Raw genomic sequence first — 10,593 nt, 5'->3', positions numbered from 1 at the left:
ACCTTTGTCTTCTATATTCAACATTTCCTCTCTATTTTCTTTAACTCTTTGTGTCTTTTCTCTGTGATTGTCTGAACCCTTCACTACATGCTGGTAATTTAACTTTCTGTCATGCTTTTTGTGTCTAATTCATTTATTAACTCTCTAGTGGTTTGTTTTTTGTTCAAATTTTGTTTCCTTTGCTCTGCAATTTCCTTATAAAAATCTTCCTAATGGTTTATTATTTTTCCTATTCTTACTAAGGTCTTCTATAGCTGGAAGAACATGTGGGTTGTATTTGCTTCCAGATTTATATCTTTGGCATACTGTCTTTTGGGGGGCTTTAGTTTGCTATACTATTCTTTTCTTCTTGATCATGATTATGAGATTAGCATAAGTACTCTATCCAGACCTAATATGATGTACGTGAATTCTTTTCAATTCCAGTGCACATTGCCTAGGTCCAATTTCCTTTATTATTAGAGTTAAAAGGGTAAATTATGGCATTGAACTATTGAAACTATCAGATAATATTGTATTTATGACATTGTAGCTTCAAAAACCAGTTGTACATATAAATATATGAAAGTATGTATATATGCAAATTATATATAAACGTATAATATATAACAATAAAATAAGATATAGGTATAGTTTTATATAAAACCATATATACTGGGGGTGCCAAAAAATGTATACAAGTGGACACTGGTCAACATTGTTCAAGCAGTAGTTTGCCATAATCAGAAGTGTCTAGATGCTGATGGTAACGACTTTGAGCACCTCTTGTAACTGCAGAAGTCAAATGTGACTTGTATCTTTTGTTATCAGTATACATTGAGTATTACAATTTTAATACAATTTTCCTTTTTTAAAATGTGTACACATTTTGTGGCACCCTCTGTATATATTGTATTTAAAACTTAGGTTAAGATTTGAACATATGAAATATTGATAATTATATCTTTTCCCCTATGTTAATTTAATACTATAATTTGTAAACTTTTAATCTAATTTCAGAATTTAAAGTAACCAAATTGACACACTAAAACAGGATAGCGTGAAGGAAGAACACTCCCATCATTCCTTCTATGCTCAGTAGTCAAATGTTCAACCTTTGAGCTACAGCCTCTCGCTTGTTCCTTCTATGTTAATGATGCAAGAATTCTTGGACCATTCTATGCTAATGGTCCTGGAATTCTAAGAGATCCTGGAATAATTAACTTGAAAAGGATGGTAGGTAAGCAAACTTATAATGAGTCTTGCATTTTTCTTATCTATCATTCAAATTAAATGCATCATTTTCTATATGGTTTACAGTTCCCAAAGATGGAGAAATGTTGAGGAATAACAAAAGGTAGTCTTTAGTATTCTCAACTTTCCTGTCCTCTACTCCTCCTGAATTTGAGGCTAAAACGTTTTTTTTTTTTAAAAAACAACAACAACAAAACACACTTGAAAGTTTAAGGTTTGAGGCCATCAGACTCATTACTGCCATGTTGCTAGGTTTTAGCATTTTCCTGTCTGTCTTCTCCCAACTAAATCTTCATAAGGGTGCTTCCTATACTGACAATTACAATGAGATTACTCCCCAATTTTAACTCAAAATATTATGATGGCATTTATTCCTTTTTGTATCATGCGACAGTGGTTCTTCTGTGATAGATGACAAAAGTGCCCTGCTTCCTGACTCCATAAAAGGAAACCTGGCTATTAGCTTGGGACTTTAGCAAGGCATTTAGCAAGGTCTCTCGTAATATTGTGTGGTCAAGAAGAAAAATACAGGCTAGATGATTATACAATGGATATGATTCATAGCTGGCTGAAACAGCATACGCCAAAAGGTGCTAATTAATGGACTGATATCAAGCTGAAGGAGCTCTCCAAATGTTCTACAGCACTTTGCCCTTTGCCCAGTGTTGCCTTTCACCTATTATCAATAACTTGGATGGATATACAGAACAGGTATCAAAAGTATGGGTAAGGTCCAATTACATTAGAGCACAAATTAGAATCTAAAATGTTGAAACAGACTGGAATAATGTGCCGAAACTAGTAAGATAAAGTTGAAGTAGGGTAAGTATAAAGTTCTGTATTTTGGTCCAAAAAATTCTGCCCCGCTCACGAATGGGATACATGCAGTTTTGTTAACCAGCAGCATATGGATGTAACTGTTAAAAGAAGTCCATTAAATGTTAAGCAGCATTGTAAGAATAGATATTTTGGCGGGTAGTGGAAGGAACATTGGTTCTAGCATCAGAAAACTTGGTCAAATCTCAATTCTGCTACTTTGGCCACTTAAAATTCTTTAATCCTTACTTTTTTCCCCTCAAGTTTATTGTGAACTTAAAATGCATTAATATGTCTAAGTTGTAAGCTCTTGTGTGCAATAAATATGATCTAGAAAAGTTACCATTTACAATAAAGTAGGTGGCCATGCCACTCTATTTTGTCCTAGAAAAGATGGTGCTTGGAATGAATTCCAGGTGCCACACTTACAAGCAAACTGGAGCTACTTCCAAAGACAATGACCAGGATAGATGAGCAACTGGAAAGAGAATATAAAGAACTGCTGCAGCAACTGGAAATAATTGGCTTGAAGAATACTGGATTCAAGAGACACAATATCCACCTTCAGATATGCAATGGTGTGCTGCATGGCCTCCTGGAGAGCTCCAACAGGGAGAATTAACAATGGAGGATGGAATGACAAGAATGTGGGCCAGGGTACCATTTGGGCATGCTGTGTGAGTGATTTCAGCACAACGGAGTGATTGGACTATTTGGCCTTCAACAAGACAGTCTGATGTCATATTGCTAGGACACTGTTCATAAAGTGCTTTCTAATAAGTTCTGCCTCAAAGTAATCCAGAATCTCCACTATGTTGGGTTGGGCTGGTTTCTAGCCTTGCAATTATACCACCTTCCTTCCAGCTCTAAGACCAACTTCCTATTGCTTCAATCTGCTTTATTTGACCTGTTTACTCTTGTGCTCTACTTTATGAATTTCTGGTCATTTAAAATGCCATCTTTTCCCGAACTATTCAAAGGACACAGTAAAAGGGGTAATTTGTGGACACTTTTGGGGAGATGGGCCAGCAAAGCACGATTTCTTGGTTGCTGAAGTAAGAAGGGAAAGTGGGAATTAAAAACGGGAACTTAAAAGCTCCAGAGTTGGAGTTGTGGACCAAGAAGTGGGGAGGGCGCCAAGCCCACACAAGGCTTTTACTTAGAATTTGGCTTATTGAGGAGGAAGTAGAGACCAAAGGCCTCTAGCCTTGAGCCTGCTGGCCTATAGCAAGTACTTAAAAGTTGTTTGCTCAATGCATGACTTCCTCTGTTTACCGGAGGCAAATGGAGGCCTGGGCTGGTTGCTCAGCATCTCTCCAGCCTGTTTCAGATCGCAATTGGGAAAGTGCCCAGGGCAACCAGAGAGGCTGCCCACCTCCCGCAGGGCCAGGGCTGGTCCGCTTCCCTCCTAAGTAACCCCAAGGAATCTTTTTTTTTCTTCAGTCGCTGGTAGGGGAAAATTGGCAGCGCGCCGGTTGCCAGTGACGCGGCCGCCAGTCCGGCGCGGCTAGGGTAAAAGAGGACGCTTGGGGGAGGGAGCCCAGGCTCCTGACTGGCTGGGGCGCGAAGGCTTATTTGCATAACGTTGTCTGATAGCACCTGATTGGCTGAAGCCAGAGGGGCGGTGGTGGGGTGATTCCAAGGGCCCCGCAATTCTGACCTGGAGACCTTTCCGTTCCGGATTTACCCCAGTGGCCGTGAGTTGTTGCGCCACCCCGGGGGAGCTGAAGAAGCTTGATTTGGGAAGTTTTGCAGGCAGGTGCATGAGCCATCTTTCTCGTATAGTGTTTAAGAAATGTGAAAGAACAAGGGCTGGAGTCAAGAAACTGGGGGATGGAGAGTGAATTCGAGAACCGAGGAAGGAAAAAAACATCAGGAAAGGGGCGGAGGCCAAAAAGAAGGCGATAGGGGCTTTCTCCCAAGGTGGGCTTTTTTTTTTTTTTTTTTTCTGGAATCCCTTTGCCAGATCACTTGCATTTGCGTTTTCTGCAAGTTACTATCACATTTTGCTGGAACTGGGAGGAAAAGGCAGGATTGTGGTATTTCATTACTCAGACCTGAATACCAAGTTTTCATCAAGAGGCATAGATACCTAAAATATGAAGAGGGTCTGTCATTGGGGACAAAGTATGTTTTTATTAATGAGAAGTTCAGCTACTGCAAACTCGATATGTGTTTTTCTCGAGTTTTTGTCTTGCAGTGCTTTGTATCTAATTGGACATAAGTATTTGAAATCAACCTGCACTATTTTGTACTCTGTTGCTGCCTAAGCACTGGGAAGGAGGGGTGTGTGTGGCTTATCATATTTCCACATTATTAAGGTTTCTGATTCTTCCCATAAATACCTCTAGGCTATGATGAGGTCTGATACTACGTACAAATAATCTTTGTAAAGTACTTTACAGTTTACATAATTTTTAGATCCATTATCATCAACCAAAATTTGGCACAGCCCATGGGAGAAGTTCCATTTTATTGATAAAGAAACAGGCTGAAAAAGTTTCTGAGTCTCCATGGGTGCAAAAAGGGAGAGTGAGATTATTTTAATGCTTCAATTTTATATTATGCTTTTTACTCTATATTTTTCTTTTCATTGATCCTCCCAAAGACCCTGGGTTGAGCAGGTAACATTATTTCAATTTTATAGATAAGAAAACATGGGCTATAATCTGTAGCTAATAAGCCTTGGGAGGGGGTTCCCCAGACTGGGATCTGTCTCCAGGGGTCACTTGTGTTCCATTGTCAACAGGTGAGTCCTTGTTGCACCAAGTCAGATTTTCATTCAAGACAATTAGGAAGATGGTTTGCCATGGAAAAATTTTTATAGATTGTAAGGTGAAAAAAAGAAGGAAAGAAATCCCTTTATTATATGCTGTCTTCTTTTGGCATGTTTTGTCTTTCAAGAAAATACTGTACTAAAAGCACTGCTGGAAGGTTTAAAGAGAAAAACACTTTAAAATTAGAAACTTGAGTCTTGTTGAGTTATCTGTGGGACTGCTGGAGAAGACTGGCAGATGAAGGATATGGCAAGGGAAGTGAGATGGTAAAATAAAAACAAAAATGAAAATCGGCTGTGGTTTGGAGTCCCAAATGAAATTTATGGTGCAAAGCTGTTAAATCCAGTGATTTAGTACATAGACGAGGCCCTATTAAATGATTTTTCTTTTTAATACCTATCTTTGGAAAGGAACATTTCAATCTCCCCTCCCCCAAATATTATTGGACACCTTCCCACTTTTCTGTTAAATGATGAAAGATCCAACACCAGCTCTAACTACTGTCACCCTCTCCTGGCCATTTGCACCTGGCTCTCTAGCATCTCTGAGTAACGGGACTTGGACAAAAGTAAGGAATTTGGCTACTTCTTCCCATTGCCAAAATTGATCTCTTTGAAAAAATTTCAGATCTGATGGTGGGTCTCTCTTCATCCCTGGCAGCAGCTGTTAACAGGAAACACTGGGAGAGACCTCATCAGGAGGGAGGCAAATGCCTCAGAGGCTCCCCTCCCCCAGCAACTGGCCAAGGCCAGGGCCACAGGGGGAGCACTATGTGTCCACGTGCACCCAGCAAGCCCAGCCACCCTTCTTACATAAGAGACCCCAGATAAGAGTTGCGGCTGCTGCGGGTTCCTCTTCCCCGACGGCTAATAATAAACCAGGATAGTAATTTCCGCTCCGCGGCAACTATTGATGCGGGGTTGAGGGGCTCACTTTGCAATCTGGGCGCGTGCATTTCGGTCATCCCACTCTGGGAGCGCATGCAAGGCCCACCCAACCCCGGCACGCCAACCCGCCCTCTTGCTGGTCCGGAAGCTGGCGCCTTCTTCACCCGCGCAGTGCCCGGCCCTCCCCCGCCCGCCTGCTCTGCTGTTCCAGCCCTGCCCCGCCACTGCGCCCTCCCTCCGCCTGGGTATCAGGCGAGAGGCGGAGCTGGCCTGGCACGCCCCGCCCCCGCTGTAGAAAGGTCCAGGAGAGTGTTACTTGCGGTCATCCTGGCTCAGGACTTTTATCTCTGCTCAGCCGGGAGGCGGGAGGAGGAGACCTCGGGGGTGGCCCTGAGCGCCGGCGACACCTTTCTGGGGCTCTATAAATTGAGCACCTGGGATGGGTAGGGGACCGACGCCACCACTGCCGCCCGCAGTCACAGTCGGTTCACTGACCACAGCAACGCCCGCAGGCAGCAGCCGCAAGCAGCGAGAACACTGAGCTACTCAGCAGCAGGGGATCTCCAGGAGCAAGAGGAGGTGGGTGCCCCGTCCCATCTCTGTCCCGGTCAGCGTGAGTGCTTGGACTCAGGCTTTTCGGAGGAAGACTGGGGTGTGGAGCACCCCCTCCTTCTCTCCGTGGTCCTAGGGAGAGGAGGTGGGACAGCCGGGCTGCGGGGAACCACCTGGGTACCGTCCCAGGCGAGCAGTAATCAGGGGAGAGAGGTGCGGGCGGCCGGCCGTGCCGGGCACCTTAGCCGGGTGAATAATCTTCTCTTTCGTCCCGGTTTCCCAACAAGGCCAGGGCTCGACCCACGGACCACGCGCCGCCATCGCGAGCTTTCGGACGCCAAAGCCAGGAGCAGCAGCACTTCCCCGCAGTGTCGGGCTGTGAGCGAGACGAGAGTTGGAGAGTGTGGAGGAGGTGTCGGGAATCTCGTCGCGGCTCGTGCTATAGCCAGGCTCCCCGCGCGGGCATCTGAGAGCTCCTGAAGGCGGGAACACCCTCGCCCCAGCCGGCCCTCCCGTGCCCTTGTGCTTCGGCGCCCGCGCGGCCACCATGATGCAAATCTGCGACACCTACAACCAGAAGCACTCGCTCTTTAATGCCATGAACCGCTTCATCGGCGCCGTGAACAACATGGACCAGACGGTGATGGTGCCCAGCCTGCTGCGCGACGTGCCCCTGGCCGAGCCCGGGCTGGACAACGATGTCAGCGTGGAGGTAGGCGGTAGTGGCGGCTGCCTGGAGGAGCGCACGCCCCCCGCCCCGGGCCCGGGCAGCGCCAACGGCAGCTTTTTCGCGCCCTCTCGGGACATGTACAGCCACTACGTGCTGCTCAAGTCCATCCGCAACGACATCGAGTGGGGGGTCCTGCACCAGCCCCCACAACCAGCGGGGAGCGAGGAGGGCAGCGCCTGGAAGTCCAAAGACATCCTGGTGGACCTGAGCCACTTGGAGGGCGCGGACGCCGGCGAGGAGGACCTGGAACAGCAGTTTCACTACCACCTACGCGGGCTGCACACTGTGCTCTCCAAACTCACGCGCAAAGCCAACATCCTCACCAACAGATACAAGCAGGAGATCGGCTTCAGCAATTGGGGCCACTGAGGCGGGCTGCCCGCGGCTGCCCATCACCCTTCCCGGCCCCATCTCTCACCCTCTCTTTTCTCAAAGCTGTTTTCTTTCTGGCTGCAGGGCTCCTTGGGCTGACTGCAAAGTTGAAGGGCTGCGTACTTGAAGGGGGCGCGGTGGGGCTGCTTGGGGAAGGGGACCTCTTTTGGGAAAGGAGAGAGAAGGAAGTGGTGGCGGAGGGTGCGTGGGGATGGGATCAAGGACCTCCTTCCTTCCCGCGGGGTGGTTCTTCCTTAATGGGAATGGGACTGGGCTGACGCCCTGCATTCGGCCTCCTCCTTTCCTGGAGTTTCTTTTTTGTTCTTTCCGGAGGAGAAGGGGCCATGCCAGGGCGCGGCGCTGGGTTGCCACACTTGGGAGCCCCGCCCGGAGCTGGGCGCTGGAGAAGGCGGGGCGCGCAGCAGCCTCCCGCCTCCCCGTGGTTGGGCTGGTGGAGGCCACAGCGTTGCTAGGATTGCATCAGTTTTCCTGTTTGCACTATTTCTTTTTGTAATAGTGGCTCTATCTTAAGTATTTCGAACCTCCTCCTTGCTGTGAAACTTGGGCAATTCCATTGTGATAAGCGCACAAACAGCACTGTCTGTGGGTAACCGGTACTACTTTATTAATGATTTTCTGTTACACAGTATAGTTGTCCTGTGGCACTCCTACCCTGTGCCTTTCACGCCACCCCTCCCCCTCCCCAGTATGTATAAGTTGGCACTGTGCCGACTTGTACAAAGCTTGCCACTCAGCCAGTGGAAATAACATTATTATGAGAAAGTGGACTTAATCCGAAATTGAACCAACTGACATTCTATCAGTGTTGTACATAGAATGATGAAGAGTTCCACTGTTGTTTTATGTCTTCAATTTATTTAAAACATTTTTTTAATCCAGATGTAGACTATATTCTAAAAAATAAAAAAAGGCAAATGTGTTAACTAAATTCACAATAGTTTGTTGCTCTTTAATCTGTTGATCAATGGCTTAGTAGATAAATAAAAATAAATTGAGTTTTTAACACAAGTAAATTTTATTTTCCCTCTGGTATTTCAAAGTGGTGGATAATCATCTTTCAGCATTCAGATTTGTTTGGGAAGTAGCTACAAGACAAAATTTACTTCCAAGCTTCTTATTTCAAATTCAGTGCCAAGGTAGGCCCATACACCTCAACAAAATGTTCATAAATAATCCAAGTATTTAGAATGGCACATATATTGTTTTCCAACCAAGTTGACCAGCTTATTGGACTCCTTAATTAACATTTTGATTTTTTTTTAAGACCATCAAGCCCCAACTGAAGTGTTTTGAGGCATGAAACCTTATTTCAACGGTGGAAATTTCTCTTGGCTACTGAGCAATAAAGAATTAGAAAAGAAATACTGGATAATATTAGTGCACACACCTTGTAGGCCTTTATTTACAAGTGTTGTAAGTTGATCTTAAGAGATACTTAAATGTGTTATAACATGTGCTCTGGCCTCTTTCACTAGTTCTAGTGAAGTGGGAAGCTTTGTTAGGCAGTGTCTAGCAATGCTTCCAGTTTTCCAGTGAGCCAGTCTGCAATTGTGGACAGCAGATCTGGTCACGGCTGCAGTAGGGCCCTTGGAAACACTTAGATGCCATTATGGTGCTTTTCTGGGGTGGTGGGACGACAACAATACATTGCTGGGTATTTATTTCATTATTTGTTTAGGGGGAAATAAATGTTAGATCAACTTCAGTTTTCAAACTTGTAGTTATGAGACATCTCTAAACTCATAGAGCTTGAATTGAAAATACATATAACTTTAAAAAAAAGTTTTTTGTGGTGTGGACTGCTCAAGGGGATTATCAGCTTGTAGCAGCAGTGAAAAAAGGGGAAGTGTCAAGACGGGTGTCTGCCATTGCCAGAGAAAGTTAATCGTGAATATATAAAGATAAGCTAGGGAGCACCAAAGTAAGGTGTACAGCCTCTTGCTTTGTATCCCCTTTAAAATATCAAAGCGCGAACACAAAATACAAAGGACACTATAGAAGCCACATGGTAGAAAGAAGCACCAACATTTTGGAGCTAGAACATTGTTCAAGTCCTAATTAATTGTGAGTATTTAACCATCAGGCTTGTTGCCACATTTGACGTTAGGCATAACTACAATGCTTCATGGAGCTGCAGTGAGAATTAAATGAGATGATACATAGACAGTCTGAGGCTTCAAAGTTTTTTTTAGGCACTCCTGAAGGGTTGTTGGTGTCTCCACTGACCCCCTTGACTGCTCCAGGAATATACGAAGCACGGGACAATAAATTCATTTTAAGTAAAAGCGTAATTTCAATTACAGACATGAAACAACAGGCAAACTTATTCCCTTTCTCAAAGTCTTGAGGGAGAGCCTGAATTAAAACCAAAAAGTCAAAATTTGGACAGATAATAGCAAGAATTTTGAGATGCTAACTGCAAGTTGTTTTCAGACTTCCGGTAGTTTATAGAATACACAAAAGTACATGATAGCAAAACTAAACTGTAAGTAGAGAGTTATCAATGTTAACTTTAGTTTTGAAAATATTACGTTATGTAAGAGTAGTTATATATATAGTGATTTGATTCTAACCTAGGTGTAATGATCACTGTTAAAAATGATTGGATTTTTTATGAAACTAAGGTTTCCCAGGCCCAATCAGTACTATTCCACTCATAGTAACTACTATTTTATTCATCAGTTTATGAAACAAAACAGGTCAAATCCCCAACAGATTCCTGTTAGAACTTCTCAAGTTATTTAAAATTTTGCTTACCTTCTGAGGTAAAGTGATAAGGGACTTTATATTTTCATTAGGTCTTTCTTGAGGGAGCTCAAAATACTTTATAGATTTACAAAGTTGCACACATTGTGTGTCACCTCTTTGAGAGTGCTCACAGATCCTGGTTATCTGACAGTGCCCATCCCCATGACAGTTTGTGATTAAAGGGCAGGTACAGATAGATGAACTAGACAAAAAGAAACAGCTTAAATTGCAATTGATTACCATCCAGACATTTACACTTGGTAAGAATTTTCTACATCAAAACCACGCCAAAGCCTTTGAAAAGGCCTGCTTTGGCCTCTAAAATGGCTTTCTGCTTTGCTCACTTGGGCTTTTTCATGTTTTACATTTACAGTGTTCCTTAGTCGTCTGTCCTAATTTACTCTTTCTCTGAACCTGAACCTAATTGTGAGAGAGCCTGTCACGGTAGCTGGGATTA

At 44.1% G+C, this 10,593-nt stretch overlaps 1 protein-coding gene across 2 annotated transcripts; it reads left to right on the top strand.

The window, feature by feature from the left end:
- The first annotated feature begins 4,808 nt into the window (after positions 1-4,808).
- Positions 4,809-9,162, top strand: MID1IP1 (MID1 interacting protein 1). 2 transcript variants are annotated; one of them, XM_081041667.1, is made up of 2 exons: positions 4,809-6,292; positions 6,558-8,392. In XM_081041667.1, exon 2 carries the CDS (start codon positions 6,813-6,815, stop codon positions 7,362-7,364), a length of 552 nt encoding a protein of 183 aa, XP_080897793.1. In that variant the 5' UTR covers positions 4,809-6,292; positions 6,558-6,812; the 3' UTR covers positions 7,365-8,392. The 2 variants fall into 2 exon arrangements, with proteins under 2 accessions (XP_080897793.1, XP_080897792.1); XM_081041666.1 differs by having other exon boundaries at positions 6,002-6,292; positions 6,553-9,162.
- Positions 9,163-10,593: the final 1,431 nt, after the last annotated feature.

The sequence above is a fragment of the Rhinolophus hipposideros genome (assembly GCF_964194185.1).
Source record: "Rhinolophus hipposideros genome assembly, chromosome: X".
Classification (NCBI taxonomy): Eukaryota; Metazoa; Chordata; class Mammalia; order Chiroptera; family Rhinolophidae; genus Rhinolophus; species Rhinolophus hipposideros.
Note: the sequence above shows the minus strand (reverse complement) of the source record. Positions and strands in the feature narration are given on the sequence as shown.